We start from the raw sequence: 19,722 nt of genomic DNA, 5'->3' as shown, positions 1-19,722 counted from the left end.
TTTGCATACTACGTCAGAGAAATGCGGAGAAACTGGTGATATTGTCGTTGTTGCCGACGTCTGAAATATCGCTGCCTTCGCCCATATGCTGCCCTGCGTCGACCGACGGCGCCATACAAAGCTGCTTAGGCTTTACCTTTGGTCGCGTCGTTCGTTTTCATACTTCAAGCAACCGTTCCTTCGCTCTAAACATAGTGCCGCAATATATGACGTCATCAATGCGGCCCCACCTGGCGCTGTGCACTTCGGAGAAGCCTGAACGCCTACGTGGCTTCATTCGGCGATAACTCCGCCATTTCAAATGCTAGCACAAAGACTGAGCATTCTTCACTTGCAAGTTTCACACATGCGTCCTCTTTAGGCTCGTTGAAATCTAAAACCTCTTCAGTTGCCCTTTAAACACCCGTAGACTGTTTTCGAGAAATAATCCTTCGAATCAACTTGAAAATACCAACAAAGAAATTTAAATGCACACTTTCTTTGCAGGACCACCAAAGTCTGTGAACGGGTCATATATCTGCGATACCCCATTCTGCAAAGCGGAAGGTAAGCAGACGATGCAAACAGTGTACGTTCTGTTACGACCCAATCCAGCACGCCTGCAGTGCCCAGCTGGTATCAAATGTTGCTCAGGTATGCGGAAGAACGCATTATATAATGAGCAGCCCTGCGCAGTAACCTGCTAACTTGTTGGCGGACATATTCCTAGAATTCAGTATTACCAGGTAAGCATTGTGAAACTCTTCAATATTTGTTTTATGAAAGGCGATGTCGCTTATCAATATGCTGACATTTACAATATTTATTTAAATTTTGCCGATTTAATGAAGCTCGCTTTTGTAGCCTTGTCGGCACGCGACTTCGTTCGTCAGCTACAGCACCTGCGCAGGCCGTTTGACGCCAGTACTACTGTCGTATTTGTGAAATATGTCGGCAATGTTGGTGCGGAGTACGTCCTTGAATAGCCAGGAGGCGGTAAATGAAAAACTTCACTGGCTGTCGAGAGTATTCGAAGTTGGGTCCAGCGGGTGGGTCCCTTAGTTTAGGGCTCCGGCAGCCATAGCTGCAGTGCATGTCCGGTCGACCAACCGGAACTCCGGAGTCGTGCACTGCTTCAGATATCCATAAGCAAGACTATTCTTCCCCGCACCTTAACTGTTTGCAGAGATATATTCAATAAGGCGCTCATAAATACCATGCGGGTATGGAACTCTAAGCCTAGCGTTACGCTTAGTGAGCCCGCAGATACCAGGCCAACTTCCTCGTCTTTGCGGCACAAGCAATGTCGGTCCATGCAGGTAACGTAAGTGGTGACGGTTAGCACCGTACAGTTTATTCATTGTGTGAAAAAGACGACGGGCGTACGCGCGAGCCGCAAGGCACCCTTGCCAATTCCCCGCCGTGGGTATGTGCCATTAAGCCTGAGGACATCATCATCATCATCTTCGTATGCCCATCGCCTGGTGCACGCTCCTGGCTGGACTGGCTGATCTCGAACTGCTGTTGGCCCTGCTCCCATTTTGAAGTTTCTCGAACTAAATCGCACCTCACGACTGAATCATATCTGAAATGCCCCATGCATCGATATATATAAGGCGTGGGCCATTATTGCGCGCAGATATATTTATCAGTGATGGCACTGAAGTCTGCAGGATCAATGTCCACGTGGGCGCACTGGAAAGATTACAATCATGGGCTGTGCAGAAAAGCAAAAACAAGATGCGGAGTGGTATGTGCACATGAAAATTTGACTAGTTTAGAGCAGTGAAAGCGGAGTGAAACGCTGCTGAAAGGCATGAGAAGAGCTTGAAGTATCAAAGAGCAAAATGCATAAAAAAGACATACCTTGCCTACTTTACTGTGTAAACCGTCGGTGGTACTTCTATTCAAGTAACGCAGAAACCTGCCTCGTCGTTGTCTGCAGCAACAACTGCCGTGCCGCGTTGAGCTACAAAATGTGAGATCACTGTAACGCTTCCTCACTTAAGTTGCGAGGTTTCACTGTTACATCACGTTAACCTTGATGAGCAACAAACACCAATGTTGAGTATGAAAATCTCGACAAGATTTCTTAGTTCAGTTTTAAATACTTGTAAGCCGAAGCTTCAGACATAAAACTGACGAAGGTAATAATGCATGCTAATTTAACTTATTGAATGCTCCTGCTTTTCGTGAACCCATTGAATGTAATGTAACTTGAGACAGTAAAGCAACATATGAATAAGGCGCGGAAAGGCACCTTGTAGGGGAATTAGGATATGCGTTTTTACCAACTGCATCTGCAGAATGTTAGGACAAAGACTGCAGCGCGAACGAATATGGCTTTTTAAATTAAAATATTGAAGCGGGTCGACGACGACGACAAAGAGCGATGGCACGAGTGGGGAGAGTAGAAGACGACAACGAAGTTCGGACTGTGTTCTCGGTGCCGCTCGCAGCGCTTCTTTGCTATTTGTAAATATCTGTAAATATATTCTTTCCCGCAACATATTTGGTGGAGGTGCGGGGTAAAAGTAGGCGAGAAGACCACAACATCGTCTAGGTAACACAGGCAAGTGGACCATTTAAAGCCGCGAAGAAGGGAATCCATCATTCGTTCGAAACTAGCCGGGGCGTTACAGAGGCCGAACGGCATGACTTTAAACTGGTATAAGCCATCACGCATCACGAAGGCGGTCTTCTCGCGGTCCTTTTCATCAACGGCAATTTGCCAGTACCGCGATCGAAGATCAATTGAAAAGAAATATTTGGCGCCGTGGAGGCAATCTAATGCATCATCGATCCTTGGGAGTGGATATACGTCTTTTTTTGTGATCCGGTTGAGGTGCCGATAATCAACGCAGAAGCGCCAGCTGCCGTCCTTCTTTTTCACCAGGACGACTGGTGAAGCCCAAGGACTTGACGAGGGCTCGATGATGTCTTTTGCGAGCATCTTGTCCACCTCTTGATTTATGACGGTGCGTTCAGCGCTGGACACTCGGTACGGACGTCTGCGGAGAGGAGCGGAATCACCGGTGTTTATGTGATGCGTCACCACAGAGGTCCGAGCCAAAACACGGCTATCAAAGTCGAAGATGTCGCGGAAAGATGATAAGAGGCACCTATGATCGCGAGCTTGCATCGGCGGTAGGTCAGAAGCGATCATCTCGGCGTAGTTGTTTGGTGGGTTCTCTGTTGATGGGGCCGTAGGCAACAGGCATTGCTGAGCGGAAGGTAAGCAGCCGTTCATTCGCTGTTGTCACTGATCACCACGCTCTCTGTTGGCTGTCTTCACTAAAAGATCCCACCGGTCGCCTTGGTCGCTGGGCTTTGCGCCTCCAAGAATACTCATACTCCGTCGTGTACAAGTCATGCAGCCATCATCAGGACGCTGACTGTTTATCCCGATACCCTGTGGAACCGCCTGACCTAGAGGACGCTGAGACGCTGCCCTGCCTCTTAGCTATCTCTGATCTTGCCGATATTGCCAACGAACAGCGCCACGACTCATCTTTATGACCTATCTTTGATGGCATCCGTTCTGCAAACCGATCTCCTTCTCTGAACTTTTATGTGCTCCAGAACGGCATTTTGTATCGCCAAAACCTACGCTCCGATGGCCCTCCGCTCCTGCTCGTGATACCCCAACGTCTACGCTCTTCTGTCCTTGAAGAACTGCACGATCGGCCGACAGCTGGTAACCTTGACGTGTCCCGCACGTACGCTCAGGTGCGCTTCTTTTGGCCTGGTCTCTATCGTTCCGTCAGGCGTTACGTGGCCTCTTGCGACCTGTGTCAACGTCGGAAAAGGCCCTCCACTTTGCCTGCCGGTCTTCTGCAACCCATCGACATACCTCCGGAACCTTTTCACCGTGTTGGCCTCGACCTTCTTGGCCCTTTTCCGACGTCCTTCTCCGGCAACAAGTGGATCGCTGTCGCAACTGATTATACGACTCGGTACGCCATCACGCGTGCTTTGCCGTCCAGCTGCGCTACCGATGTCGCCGATTTTCTTCTGCAAGACGTCATCCTTCACCATGGCGCCCCTCGTCAACTGCTCACTGACCGCGGTCGTTATTTTCTATTAAGAGTAGTTCACGACATTCTTCGTTCGTGTGACACGCACCACCAGCTCGCGACAGCATACCACCCACAAACCAATAGGCTTACGAAAAGGTTCAACCGGACGCTCACCGACATGTTATCCGTGTACGTATTGCCAGACCACCGAGATTGGGACGCAGACTTGCCTTATGTTACATTTGCATATAACTCTTCCCTTCATGACAGAACAGGCTATTCTCCTTTCTACCTTTTGTTTGGTAGGCATCCCACCTTGCCTTTGGACACACTCATGCCGCCTTCTTCAGTCCCCACTACTGCTTACGCTCGGGACGCCATCTCCCGGGCCACGCTGGCGCGCCAAATAGCACGTAGTAGGCTCCAAGCCTCTCAAGTTTCCCAGATGTCAGCCTACGACCGCCGTCACCAGGTCGTCGAATATACCCCAGGATCACTCGTCCTTCTCTGGACGCCCTCTCGCAGCGTCGGTCTCTCCGAGAAGCTCCTTTCGCACTACCGTGGCCCTTACCGTGTCGTGCGCCGTGTTACCGACGTGAACTATGAAATTGCTCCCCTTGAAACCTCACCATCGTCCTCTGGCGCCATCACCGACATCGTCCACGTCTGTCGCCTTAAACCTTATCACGACGCTCATACGTCGCCGCCCTAACGCCGAGAAGGCGTTTCAGCAGCCGGGGGTCCTGAAGCGGGTAGACGACGACGATAAAGAGCGATGGCACGAGTGGGGAGAGTAGAAGACGACAACGAAGTTCGGACTGTGTTCTCGGTGCCGCTCGCAGCTGTTCTTTGCTATTTGTAAATATCTGTAAATATATTATCTCCCGCAACAATATATTAGAACCATGATCACGCTCACTTCAGCCCTAAATAACTTCGCTCGACTGGCGAGTGTCACTGGCTCTAAATCAAGGGCCTCATGTGGGGGATATACAAGTTCGCTGAAAGACTCTCTGAAGTGTTGCGTGCGCAGTACGATGGCGTTTTCTGGTTAACAATGTTTGTGTGGCACAGTGTTTTTTGCATGACGGGTCGTTTTACTTCGTAACGCTGGAAATGCTTGCGACGTTAATTACATTCCTTAATACACTGTTTATGCGCTAATGACCTGCTTTAGAAGTGTATTTTCGCTTCAGCTTTGCAGAATATACAGAGCGTCATTACTTTTTCTACGTAGGATGTCCGTATTTTGTAAAGCTGCTGAGACGAAGTAAACGCAATCTTATTTAGTGCATTTATTGTCAATACAACATCAGGATATGTCATATGAAAGTTGTCCAAAAGTTGTAGTAACGTTAGTGTGTTACATTACATGACGTTCAAAAATAGTAACCTTGGCAACATGTAGACAACGTTATGGACTGTAATTTGTAACTATTAAAGCAACGTGTCAGCAATATTTTACGCTGCGTGGGTTCTAGTACTATTAGGGATAATAAACTTAATTAACCAAAATTACAATTGGATGAGCTATATCCAAAGGGTAGGGCCTACGCGCTTTCTCGATCGGTCTGCGCACTGCGTCTCGTGCCAGAGCAAGGACCACAGAAGATGGACCGAGTGGAATACGTTCCGAGCTTTCTATCTCGCTCTTTTAGGTGTCTACTGGCATTCTGCCTCGCCAAACGACATCCGCTCAGCAGCCGTGCGAAGATCTCCCAGCCCCGTAGGAGATACTAAAGGAACCTTGTTTGCTTCGTTGCTTTTCGGCGAAACGGGCAGCTGCGACGCGAATAATTGTTCTTAATCTACGGAAAAGAAATATCTTATCACAACGACCGAACTACAGGTCAAGGATAGATTATGAATGTTGTAGATTCCCCGCTTGAAGAGGCTTAGCAGCTGCACAAGCTCTAATTTGATCTTCAGCGGTAGCCCCGTCACGCGCCTGTAGGACGAATCCCCCACTAAAATGCAGTACGACGATCCGACATTAAGGTGCAGTTTTGAGCCGGCTGAGAACAACTCTCTGGGGTGTCTTCGGCAGGGACAAGGTAGCTGGCTTGGTGGATACGTGAGTACACTACAAAGCAATGCCCCATTATTCCCTCGTTTGCGAAAAACAATCACTGTGGACGGCGCACACATGAAGCGCGTTTAATCGATCTCTCTACGCGACAAAATCCCAGTATGTGGTAGATCTGGCAGCGAATACGTGCAATATCGGCACTGACCAACATAAAGAATATGTGCGGACGAGCAAGGCTGCATTTTTAATGGCGCCGATAGATAAGCAGCAGGAACAGGCGTACTCTGGGCTCAGAACTCTTGCGCAGCTGCAGCGCTATGAAAGAGAGGAAGGCCGAAGAGGATGCCGGTATGTTCCCAGCGAACGTAGCAAACTCAGTAGAAGCAGTGATGCGCATGTTTAGAGCAGCTAAGCCAATTCATTCGACATCACAAGAGGTTTTCATTGCTACCACGGCCTTTCGCGGCGACAGCGGCCGGCTTCAGATGCGACCGCCGGCAAAGAACGCGTTCACAAATTTGGATACATGGCACTGCTAACACGTATACCAGCTTCAGGGTACTAGAGGCGTAGCAAAGATTATTCAGCATTTTGCTCCATCCGGTTTGTTTTAGAGAGCCATCTTCATTTTATACGGATATAGATGAGCAACTACTCGTTCAACTGAAATTGCTTGGGGTTTGGCGCACTTTTGAAATAACGAGCGATTACAATGCGCACTTGTTGCGCGCGCTCCCAGACACCCGTAGAGCGTGTGGGGACAGCGGTTCTGCTCTCAGAGGAGGTGGCCTCGACTGGGCGTGGCAAACTCCGCGAGAAACCAGCTTTCGCCGGTCGCAAGCCAGGGAATGGATCGGAGTCGAAGGTTCAGAAGCAAAACAAACTCTTTAAAGCAAAGACAGTACAGAGGAATTTTCATTCACTAGTAAGCACACACACACACTCAAAGTCATCTACAAAACAACGCAACAGATGCAAAGTAACGCTAGAAGGAGGCTCTAATACGATAAGGATCTTGCATCTGAAGTGCCATAATACACAATAGAGGTACACAAAACGAACACAGTTTGTTCACCGAGCACTGCGATAGTCCGAAAATCTGAGGCCGCCTGAGTACGGAGCCGTCCCGAGTACTGGCACTCGCTCCCTCGCAGGTCCGTGGCTGGGCGAGTGATGTCGAGCGGGCAGTCATGCGGAAACGCTTCTTTGAAGCTTAAACTAAGGCACGGGTTGGCCGAGTACGCTAAACGCCCTTCCCACATAGGCGCACCACGTATGTTTGTAACATAGCTCCAAGAGAGGTTCGTACGTACAAAGTCTCGTTCACTCTCCAGCCGAGACACACGTCGCCATTGGTCAGGCGAGAAGAGAGTTCTCTAGAAGGTTCCAGTTGCGTCTTTCGACCCGGCCGCGCCGGGAGCGAGACATGTGGATGGGCATCGCACAACACGCTCAAGGTTGCGCGCTCTCCGTCGGCAATCAGTTAAATTTTCTCCAAGGATATCTGAAACCTTCTATAGCGCGCGCGGGCAAGATTTCTTCCTTTCGCGCCGGCCGGCTTTCGAAATGTGCGCCGATGTTTGCGACACGGGCGTCTGACATGTTCGAAGTTGTTTCTGACAGCCGCGAACGTGAAATCACAACCGCCTTTACAAATATAACCCTCTGCTCCTACAGAAACGGGCTGCTTAGTGGGAGTGACTAGCACAAGTTTACCCCGCAAACTGCCCTCTTCGTTGCTTCGTGGAACTGCCAAAGTGCGTGACTCCTCAATAGCTTTTCTTTATTTTCCTTCCTGACCCTCCAGTGGTGCTTGCGTACTCGAGCAAGCGCCAGTACTGTCAGCAAAAGAGCACCTACATTTGCCTGTCATTGAATGTCAGGCTCTTCCTAAGGAGAGCACTGCTGCTTTATAATTGAATGCACCACTAGATATCATGAATGCGACATATACTCTCATTACCTTCGCTATATCGAGCGCCATGTTTGGTGATTTGCGGTTCCCTTATCAGTGAGCAACTTGCGCTAGCAGTGATTACAGGTTTGCTTCTTCGTGTTCCCTCAGTCTGTGAAGTGTTTTTCATACACGTAACGTTGACTCTGACAGTTTTCGCTTCGCGCGAAATAAGAAATCGTATTATACCGAGCAAAAGTCCACATAATGGCATGGTACTGTACGAATTGCTCTGCATACATTGCATAAAATAATGAATGCTTCTTTTTTGAAGTCACTTCAAAGCTCTGCGGGTTTTTGGAACTTAATTACGAAGGTGTTCATTGACTAAATTTGCGTTTCCACATAGCTTCGGAGCTTTCCCGGATCTTCGAGTCTAACCGAGACCCGTGCGACAACTTCTACAAATTTGTCTGCACCGATTGGCAAGCCATGTCGAACGACTCCCAGCCGTACGACAGCGCCGACGATGCTTTGTCTGGAAGCATGGAGGACATGGCTCGAATGATGTTGGACGGTAATGTTCGTAGCTTTTTACCATGAACTGCTCATTACTGAAAACGGGAATCATGAACGAAAATGAAACGCCTGCTAAAAGCACTTTGAAATATCCATTAGCAAATTGTGAAATATCCATCAGTAAATTGGCGTAGCTGGAAATATTTATGACGTGCAAATGAACACCAACAGTAACTGAAACCGAGGAAAGGATAGAGTGAAACTTCAGTTTTAATTTTTTTTTTTTGAAAATTTCAGGTGTCTGATATTCAAGGAATTGCATGGAAATCGTGTCGTATCAGTGTTTGAGCCCGATAGCGTTCAGTGTCCTGTGCCGTAGAAAAACCGGGGTGGCCCTCATTGGGCATGAGCGAAAAATCCCCGAATAATTCCCATAGAAGGAACGCAGGTGTGCATTGGGCAGAGCATGTAACGTGACCTTGACCTGGGTATCACAAGTCCTACCTGTGTAAGCATCTGCCAGCCCATGGCGGTGGCATACCGCTTACAGGCATCACCATGGCTTTAGGACTGGCACGAGGACTCCCAGGGATATATGATTGTCACGTTGTGAATTATCAATTGCGCATATATAAAAATGAATCCATTTGCGGTATCACGTCATATCTGAAAGGCGGAGCTCAAGTGTATGATGCAGTTTTTTAATTTTGGCTTTACGGGCATATGACAGAAAGTCCATATAGTTAACTGGACATCGTGCTCAGTACTATATTATCATGCTGTCCAAGACGAAGCGTTAATATCGTTTTTGAAATACAAAGCTCAAAATGAATGCCTTTTGCATTAAACTCGCCGTGGTAGGTCAGTAGGCGCCCTCGGCTACTCAGCCGGAGGTCCTGGGTGCAGGTGGATATTTTCTCGATGCCGGGGAGACACAGAAGACGCCTGTGTGCTTTGCGATATCAGCGGACGTTAAAAAACCTCAGCTGGTCTAAATTAACCCAGAGATCTCCTCTGCCGTGTCCATCATAGCCGATATGACGCTTCGGGAAGTTAGCGCCTATAGTTTAAAATTTCCATATGCATTCAGTGACGCATATACGAAATACGCGTAGTCATGATGCACCTTATTTTTAGTAGCAAAAACAATAGATGTTTAAACTACCGTTTCTTTTATATATCTAGTGGCGCCAAATGAAACGCTTTTTTGAAATAAAACAGAAAAATGAGTTGAAGGAGATTTAAAACTTGCAGATTTATTGATCTCCCATTTCCGGTGACCACTCATCGACAGTAGTAGCTAATCATATTTCCTTTTCTTGTATTCTTCCGTTTGCGTTTTATTTGATGCAGGCAGATGCGAAAAGTAGTCTTGAAGCTGCATCGAAGCCCCTGCTGAATTTTTTCGGAGGAGTCCTTCATGTGGGCATTTGGAAATCTCCTACGCGTAGAATAATGAAAACTAGAGAAGGGCCTATATAGTGTCGCCCTACAGTCGAGGCCTGTGGCAAAACGGGTAGTTCTCATGTTAAAATTGTTCACTCGCGCCCTGTTCGTTTGTGCAGAGAAGTCTCCTACCCAAGAGATGCCCCTGTACAATCTCTGGAACGCCTGCAACGAGAATGGTACGCACGGCTTTCTTCTGCGCAGCACTGTTACAATATCATTCACAAAGTATTAACTGCTGAAAAGTACAGCCATTGATCCTTGAAGTGGGTCGCAAACAAGGTGTCAGAGCTATTTGGGTAGCTATTAAACAAATCTTGCTTATGACACTCTGTGCATCACAGTACACCTTGCTGCATGATGTATTTTCCATCATGCCGCAGTTTTCCGTAGCTCCGGCTCCCGCCGCGTGGAGTATACCACGTTTGTCCCCGCAAGTACATACAATGTCACACGCCTCACAATGCAGCTCGAGAGCTTAGTCTAGCGTTCGTCCTTCGTATGTTTTGAAGTAAAGGTAACAGATGTTGCTCAGCCATCTTCCTTACACTAAGATCCTGCGCGGTGGAAAATCCAGCTCTGCCGAAAGCAGTTGTGGGAAGTTTAATAAAAAACGTGTCACTTGCCGGTGCACAATTTTTTTTTACTTTCAGAAGTTCACGGATATGCAGCTGGGTATTGAAGCCAGGATTTTGTGTAGTTGCTGCAATGAGTTAGTGCTTCGAAAGCTGCCATTTGTGGAGCACCAGTCGGGAGGCGTTCTGGGGGCGATGAAGATTATTTCGGACTTTTTTGATCATTGTGGTTATTAAGGAATAACCCTCAACCTATACGCAATAAGTTTCGTCATTGCTCAACTTTTTCTGCACAGGCACTGAAGATGAGGACAAGTTGAATGAAACACTGGCTTCTTTCGGCATAAGCTTGGAAAACAAGGATAAGGCCACGATCGAGGACGTGCTGAAGGCAGCAGGAAATTTGCTTTACAAGCTCAACACAGCTCCGCTGCTTTCCATAGAGCTTGCCATGGTTCCCAACAGCGAAAAAGAAAAAATGCTTGCGGTGAGTTCGCGGATTCTGCTCCTTATTCATGCGGCTTCAGAAACAGGGCATAAAGTTGTAATGCTGCCAAATTTATTGTCGCGCGTATTGCGCACGCAAAATAACACAGTATAATTTTGCTTTGCTGGCATAGTTTGTAGGTAGGCGTGCATGGTGCATGGTAGGCGTGCATAGTACCGCACGGGGCGCGTTCACGTGACAAGCCCGTGACCAGCGCATTCCTTGTGCCTCGCGATAACTTTCCTGAAACAGAGTGAAGACTTCCAGGAAAGGCGAGTGATTTCGGGTCCGCGGAGCCGGATGTGACCGGGGAGAAGGAGACAAAAAATTAGTGTGGGCGTATAAAAAGGAAAGAAAAATAATAGCGCCCGGCCCGCACCGCTTAGAGCACAGCGGGCTACTGATAGAGAGAGGGAGAAGGAGACAGGAGGTTCAGGCGCAATCCGCTCGCGCCGCACCTTTTTGAAGCGCAGCTCTTAGGAGCCCGTTTCGGCGTTTCGCGGCGTCGCCGTTGTCCGTTGTAACCAGCACTGATGGAAAAAGAACTTGGAAAGGAGAGGGTAAATCCGCAACCTCCTTCCATCTTTAGCAACCGGCGCCCCCCACTGGGGCGCCGGTTGCTACGGAGGGGAGGAGGTTGCGCTTTTAGCCTCCCCTTTCCAAGCTCCCTGCTTCTCTCCTTACCAACCGGCGCGCCAGTGTGGGGCGCAGCTTTGCACACCAACCGTGACGTCACACAGTAGCTGTAGAACGAGCGTGCGCGCTTCCGCGGTGGCACTAAACCCCCGCTCCTTAGCCAGACGTCTCATTGCAGTCGAGTAATTGAGACGTGTGGCTCCGAAGCGGCACAGTGATTCCGCGCCAAGCGATTCGGGGAAGCGGCAGTAGGTTCACCACAAGGATTTCGCCAAGCGCACTTTAGAATTTCCAAAGTGTCTGCGGAATTTTTTTGAGGAAAGGAAATGCGCAGTATCTGTCTCACACAGCTGCGAAACCAGTAGAGCTGGGGCTTGGAAAGCGGACGGTAAAATTTGTAAATTGCTTTTGAGAAAAGTAAATGTGCAGTAACGTCTCAAATATCCCAGTGGACACCTGAACCAGAGGGAATGCGCATAACGGCTGTCTTGGAACAGTGGACACCTCAATCTTGCTCTAAGCTATGTGGCGGTAGTGAAAGATGTGCGCTGTATGCTTTGGCATTGACAACCTTGTCCCAGAAATGCTGCCACCTGCCAAGGTGGCAGGGTGGATGGGGCCTTTAATGTAGATATAAAGACAAGCTGGAACTTCTTACCACTTATGTAAATGTGCAGTAACGTCTCAAATATCCCAGTGGACACCTGAACCAGAGGGAAGGCGCATAACGGCTGTCTTGGAACAGTGGACACCTCAATCTTGATCTAAGCTATGTGGCGGTAGTGATAGATGTGCGCTGTATGCTTTGGCATTGACAACCTTGTCCCAGAAATGCTGCCACTTGCCAAGGTGGCATGGTGGATGGGGCCTTTAATGTAGATATAAAGACAAGCGGGAATTTCTTACCACTTATGTGGGAGAACATTGCGTTACTCTCACTCGTAACGGCTTGTACAGCTGCGACAACCTCGCGAAATATTTGTGCAGACCTCATCTTTGAGAACCAGGCATCGGTGCAGCAAGTCGATCATATATCCATCTATTTCTCCGTCCACAAAGCTTCTTTCATGACAATCAAGAACTGTTAGTGGAGTGTTTCTTGAAGAAGGGTTATGTGTGTAAAATAACAAGTAGTCTGTAATTGTGCATACATGTATTTCTCGAATTCTTTGCCTCAGCCTATCGAAAAGCTGAAACATCAGATGAGCTGCGCTCAAACTGCGCAATAGGAAGTAACATAATCGTCGCCATTTTTTTTAGTTGGTAAGACATGCTCATTTTCTTTCGTTAATGCTATTGCTTATCATTTCCGCGTCTCCGTTCAGTTTCTTCCATTCTTGCTGCGAAACGGTTGTTAGGTGATTCAGTAGCGTTATTAACGGTGGTTCTTCTTTAGTGAACCTCTCATTGTACACGCAATGCTTTTTTTTCTTGCTTGATAGATTGGTGAAGCAGACACAATCCTGAGCACCGTAGATGCATCGGTACCCGCCAGTACTGAAGCCCTGCAGGAACTAACCTGCAAGTTTGAGAAGGCTGTTGGACTTGTGACGGGGGAGAACAGCCAGCTCTGCATCAACCTGGCGAAATTCGCCACTGCCCTCGCGCAGGTATGAAGCTTCAATTTTAAAATGGGCATTTTTTGGAGGGAGTGCATTTCTTTGTATACAGAGGAGTTAAGCATCATCAATCTTGTAAAGATGATGATTAGAGACAGGATTTTAAGCAAATGCCTATTTTTTCAACGCTTCGTAGGCGCATCATTTCTACATATGAGCCCGAATTAGGTGTTGACAATATGTTTAATAGTCCTTTTATAGTGCCTATAAATGCCTATTTTAGGTGTCAGTGCCTATAAATGCCTAGTTCCGAGGTCGGTGCCTAAAAATGCCCTATTTTACAGAAAAGGGGCCTGAAATACGCTGTGGTTTTGCTTTGAGATTCTGTTTGCTTTCGAATCCATTTCGGGTTTGAGTAGAACACACACGTGGCAACATTGGATGACCTCGTCAGTTGGCTGCGGTGAAGACTGCACCTACGTCGGCTGTGCACACAATACCAACCACGTCAGCCGAAAATATCGAAGCAACCTTTTTCCTATTTTCTGCCATTTTGTCGTCACAGCTTGTTGATGGCTTTGGCTGTTAAAGTGGTAGTTGACCAGATGGCGCCACATTTCGGAAAGTATATGAAGGAAGTGTAGGTTCGCCCAAATAATTCCAGTTGGCTCCAATTGAAACCAACTGTAAATGTACCAAAAACTTGCTAGAAACAGTTTAACTGATTAGTTTCCACCTGGGTAACATGCCGTATTTTCGTTATTTGTGCCCCAGATGGTTCTTGTCTGCTACTACTTCCATCGCTTTAACAGTGATTTCTAGATGGATATGTTTATTTTACCATGGATCCTTTTCCCGTGCAGAACTATGATTCTTTTCGGCGCATCAAGCAGCACTGTGTGTAAAATTTTCTAGCATCTCGTATTTATGGCTTCCAGACCCTTCTAATGGCAAGCACCATTTGATAGTCGCGTGGCTCCAGACACGTGAAGCCACAAACTATGAAACACTGTTTACACAAATGACATCATATTTATTAATGTTGAAGCATCGCGCAATAAATAAGTTCAATTCCTGTTTGAGCGAAGACTGAACTCATTTGTCAGATGCTTTGAATTGACAGTGTTTCTATCAATTTCTAAATACATGTCCTCCTGTTAAGGTGTTCATTGTTTCTAATTTTGTACACAAGCGAATTGTTTGTTTCGAGGTATACCAAAGTGTTTTAAAAGGGTTGGTAACCGTCCCTTTTGCTCGGCTGAAGCATGTGTATTGTACGAAAAGTTGCGCGACAGCCTTAAAAAAACGGCTTCTAATTTTTGCACCTTTCTTAAGGTCCCAAATCATTCCTACTGTGTTTTTGTTTTATTTTACGGCAGATATTGCGCGCTGAAGTTCGGAACTGTGTGCACTTTTGATAAAGTTTATAGTGCCCATTTTTCTCCGTTATGTGCCTAAAATGCAATTTTAGCCGCCTATTTATGGCGCCTAAAACGTGATTTTTAGTGCCTAGAAATCCGGCCTCTAGTGATGATGCTTAGGGAAGCCGTCTGTGATGCGTGTGTTGAAGTGCTTAGACCTGGCAGCAGCGGGGGATTAATTGTCACATTAAAAACACGACTGCCTAGATATTTCGCTCTCGCTAGAATAGTGTATGCGCTTTCAGCACCAAATAAAATAGAGCCACTACGGTGGTTTCTATGCTGTTGGCGCTCGGCTGCTCAACGGAAAGACGCGGGTTCGTTCCTGGCCGCGTTGTCGGATTTCGATGTAGGCGAAATGCTAGAGACCCGTGTACTATGTTATGTCATAGCACCTTAAAGAACCGCAGAGGGTCGAGATTGCCTGGAGTCCTCCACTAAGGCATACTTCATAGCGTAACTCGCTTTGGGACGCTAAACCCATGAAAACAAACGAAGCGAAATCAAATGGCACATATTTTACCACTGGCGCAGTGACCTCTATCGCAAAATTTTCTATTCTTGTGCTGCTAAAACAGTTTCTACATCATTGAGTATGAAGCGACTAGAGACTATTGGTGCTTAGAATTTGTCGCCTTCTTAAATTCTGGAAATACGAGGGGATCGCAGTCGAATCGTTAGCCAGGCAAGGCTGAACTAAACCGCGAACGTAAGGGACAAGTGAACGTTTCGGTGCGTCGAAACTTTAGAGAGGGCAATGCACCGCGCAGTGTTTGACTGAAAACGCCCTTAAAGTACGGCAGAATTTCGGCTCACATTACCCAGACCATTAGAATGATAATAAAGAAAAAGGTAAAATGATAATAGAGAATAATGAAAACGCCAAAAAAGCACAAAATGTTAAAAATTATCAAGTTAGATGAGGGCAAGTCACAATCAAACACCTAAATTTTTAATTCTCAAAGAATTTACGGAGCATTTATATTCAGTTCCAAAACTAAATACACTAGGAGTGACTGATACATCACACTTTAAAGTGTGTTTACCATATTTTGCAGGAATTCTTGGAGCTGTTTTATTCGTTTTTTGGAAGGCTTATCTCATTGTCCGGATATTTTAGACAGTATCATATAATCAGGAATTAGTCTTTTGAGTGACAAAAACAGCGCAGGAAAAAGCGAACTTGACAGGACAGAGAGCTAATGTGCTATTTTTCTGTGCTTAAAAAAGCAATACCATATATGCCCTAATAAGCGTGCAGAAATGTCCTCGCAAGTCATGTAATCAATAATAGTGTGAATACTGCAGTCAGCAAGAGTAGAAAATCTGCTTACGGTTTCAGAAAACAATATTTTCTGAAAAGTGGAAGGTTGGCAAATTTAACGTTATCCCATAATATTGATGCGGATAGACGACGACGACGAAGAGCGATGGCACGAGTGCGAAGGGTAGAAGACGACAACGAAGTTCGGACTGTGTTCTCGGTGCCGCTCGCAGCTGTTCTTGTCTATTTGTAAATATCTGTAAATATATTCTTTTCCGCAACATATTTGGTGGAGGTGCGGATTTCCCCTACGTCTACCGACGACGGAGCTCCGCAGCGGCCGCCAGTTGCCTTCACTCATCATGACCCACGACGCCGCCCAGCAAACCTCAGCCCCGGCCATGACATCACTTGTTCTTTCTCCCCCTCGTGACCCTGGGACATTTTCTGGTACCGACAACACTGACGTCGACGACTGGATCAACATGTACGAGCGAGTGAGTACCTACAACCGCTGGGATCCGACCCTTATGCTCGCAAATGTAATATTCTATCTAAAAGACACCGCCCGGGTCTGGTATGAGACACACGAAGACCATCTGACCAGCTGGGACGTGTGCAAAGAGAAACTCCGCGAATTGTTTGGACGGCCGCTCGGCCGAACGCTTGCCGCTAAGAAGGACCTCGCCTCCCGAGCTCAAACATCTACGGAGTCCTATGTGTCGTACATTCAAGATGTGCTGGCCCTCTGTCACAAAGTTGACGCCAACATGCCCGAGTCTGACAAAGTCGGCCACGTGTTGAAGGGAATCGCCGACGACGCCTTCAACTTGCTCGTATACAAGAGCTGCACTACAGTCGACGGAATTATTAAGGAATGTCGACGCTTCGAGGAAGCCAAAAGCAGGCGTATTAGCCAGCCGTACACACGCCTTCCCAACACGGCTGCGACTTCTTCATGTGAAGACCTGCGACACCGGGCAACTCCAGCGCCCCCAGAAAATGTGACCCGCATCATCCGACGCGAGCTCGAAGCTATGTCCCCTGCCCCCCAGCATCTACATGATGGCGACACCCGCTTACCTACCATCTCTCTGGTACAAGCTGTCGTCCGCCAAGAGCTTGCCAACCTTGGTTTCCAGCCCGTCAGCCCTGTACGGTCTTCACCACCACACGAAATCACTGCGATTGCTCCTGGACGACCTTCGTACTTCACTCCACGTCGCCGAAACCCTAACGACTGGCGGACAACCGACGACAGGCCCCTTTGTTTCCATTGCCACCATATTGGCCACAGCTCCCGCCACTGTCGAAATTATTGGTCCCGTCGCAGCACATACCGTCCTCTCAGCTCCCCCCGCGACGACGAACAGCCCAGCCACTACACGCCCCCTCCAACCCAGCACAGTGCTACAGTCGACGGCCAGATTCCCCGCTCCAGCCGCTCCCCGTCCCCCCTGCGTCGCCAGTCTCGTTCGCCCCAACGCCGTCGCTCCTCTCCTGGCCCCTACGGACGCTCGCAAGCGGAAAACTAGACGCTGCAGTGTCTGGAGGTGATGCTGCAGTACAGCCCCAGTCCCAAAATCCTCGATTAGCCCTTCGCGCACACCATAATTTGCTCGCTATTCATGTCGATGGAGTGCCTGTGAGAGCTCTGATCGATACAGGCGCGCACGTATCCGTCATGAGTTCAGCCCTACGACGCCGCCTCCGAAAAGTACTGACCCCTGCACCCAAAGCCGTTCTCCGCGTTGCCGACGGCGGAACTGCTCATGTTGTTTGACTATGCACAGCCCGTGTGACCATATCCGGCCGCCATACATCCGTTCTGTTCTCTGTTCTGGACCAGTGCCCTCATGAAGTCATTCTTGGCCTCGACTTCCTGTCTGAGCATTCAGCCCTCATTGACTGCGCCACTAATGTTGTTCAGCTTGACCTTCCTCTTTCTGCTGAGTCGCCGTCCCCAGTTATACACCGTCTTTGTGCTGTCGACTTTGTCCGTCTACCGCCTCAAGCCGCAACTTACATTTCTTCCTCATCTGTTCCCCCTGTACCTGATGGTCACTACGTAGTCACTCCGGAACTTGACGTCGCCCTGACGCGCAGCATTGCGCTTCCACACATTGTATTTACAATGTCGGCCAACCGAGTGTGCCTTCCGGTCCTGAACTTCGGTTCATCCATCCAACCGCTCCCGCAAGGCATCTCACTCGCCACGCTGTGCCCTGCTGCCGAATGTGTGATATCAGTGGTGGACAGCTGCTTACCTTCCACTCAGCAATGCCGGTTGCCTGCGGCCCCATCAACAGCGAACCCAGCGGACGACTACGCCGACATGATCGCTTCTGACCTACCGCCGATGCAAGCTCGCGATCTTAGGTGCCTCTTATCATCTTTCCGCGACATCTTCGACTTTGATAGCCGTGTTTTGGCTCGGACCTCTGTGGTGACGAATCACATAAACACCGGTGATTCCGCTCCTCTCCGCAGACGTCCGTACCGAGTGTCCAGCGCCGAACGCACCGTCATAAATCAAGAGGTGGACAAGATGCTCGCAAAAGACATCATCGAGCCCTCGTCAAGTCCTTGGGCTTCACCAGTCGTCCTGGTGAAAAAGAAGGATGGCAGCTGGCGCTTCTGCGTTGATTATCGGCACCTCAACCGCATCACAAAAAAAGACGTATATCCACTCCCAAGGATCGATGATGCCTTAGATTGCCTCCACGGCGCCAAATATTTCTCTTCAATTGATCTTCGATCGGGGTACTGGCAAATTGCCGTTGATGAAAGGACCGCGAGAAGACCGCCTTCGTGACGCCTGATGGCTTATACCAGTTTAAAGTCATGCCGTTCGGCCTCTGTAACGCCCCGGCTACCTTCGACACACTCATGACGACGACGAAGAGCGATGGCACGAGTGCGAAGGGTAGAAGACGACAACGAAGTTCGGACTGTGTTCTCGGTGCCGCTCGCAGCTGTTCTTGTCTATTCGTAAATATCTGTAAATATATTCTTTTCCGCAACAATATCCTTCAATTGCCCGGAGTGCTCTTTTCTGAAGCATGGAAAATTTTTCATTGTTGCCAATTGTGGATCCTCCGACTAGAATACAGTCGGAAAGCCTTGAATAGAACAGACCATAATGTAAGGGATCGTTAGTGTACGCGGGGCCATCGGAACGCGGCTGGGAGCGCTCAAAGCGAAGCGTCTCCTTCCTTGGAACGCGGCCGCTCGCGAACGCGCCGGGAACTACGGGTGTCCCCCGCCCCGCGGTACCGATTCGCGCACGTTCTGGGCTAAGGTGAGATGCTATGCATCTTCGGCTACGCTGAGTAGGGTCCTCCCCTAGTATTAGCCAGTTCCACCTTTTTGTTGTTTGTCATTTTGCCGTTTAATTTGTCTCGAGTGTCTAAACTTCTATATGCTGAAAATATCTGTATATAAAACTTCAAGTATTCGCCTTACCCCTGCATCTCAACTGATCACGAGAACGTCTCTGACGGAGCACCCCTGGTGCAAAGATCAAGCTTCAGTCTTCGAGTTAAAACAACCGCCTCTGACTCGCGCCCTCGTCCCTGGTATTATCTGGGGTAGAGCTAATCTCTGCAGATTGATTGTTGCCCTGTTTGTTGTCGCACAGTTTGGTCTCGATCGACCCCAGATGATCTGACTCGGGCTGCTCCCTTTCCTTGCTAGCCACCCGCGGTGGCGGAAAAGCTATGATATTTCCGCGCCCTTCAGGAATCTCTTTCTCACTTCCTGAAACATTTGCAGCCTTTCCATAGGAACGCGGCTGGGAGCGCTCAAAGCGAAGCGTCTCCTTCCTTGGAACGCGGCCGCTCGCGAACGCGCCGGGAACTGCGGGTGTCCCCCGCCCCGCGGTACCGTTTCGCG

General features: G+C 48.4%; 1 protein-coding gene across 1 annotated transcript in view; it reads left to right on the top strand.

The window, feature by feature from the left end:
* Positions 1 to 19,722, top strand: part of LOC149344130 (neprilysin-2-like) — a 195,513-nt gene that overhangs the window by 96,246 nt on the left and 79,545 nt on the right. The window contains exons 13-17 of the mRNA XM_089547153.1: positions 487 to 546; positions 8,331 to 8,498; positions 10,006 to 10,065; positions 10,758 to 10,948; positions 13,027 to 13,194. Coding sequence (XP_089403279.1) covers positions 487 to 546; positions 8,331 to 8,498; positions 10,006 to 10,065; positions 10,758 to 10,948; positions 13,027 to 13,194 — 647 coding nt within the window. The remainder of the gene's footprint in view (positions 1 to 486; positions 547 to 8,330; positions 8,499 to 10,005; positions 10,066 to 10,757; positions 10,949 to 13,026; positions 13,195 to 19,722) is intronic.

Source organism: Amblyomma mixtum, chromosome 5 (assembly GCF_055824585.1).
Source record: "Amblyomma mixtum isolate Tamu chromosome 5, ASM5582458v1, whole genome shotgun sequence".
Classification (NCBI taxonomy): Eukaryota; Metazoa; Arthropoda; class Arachnida; order Ixodida; family Ixodidae; genus Amblyomma; species Amblyomma mixtum.
The sequence above is the reverse complement of the archived record's forward strand: the minus strand, read 5'-3'. Positions and strand labels throughout refer to the sequence as shown.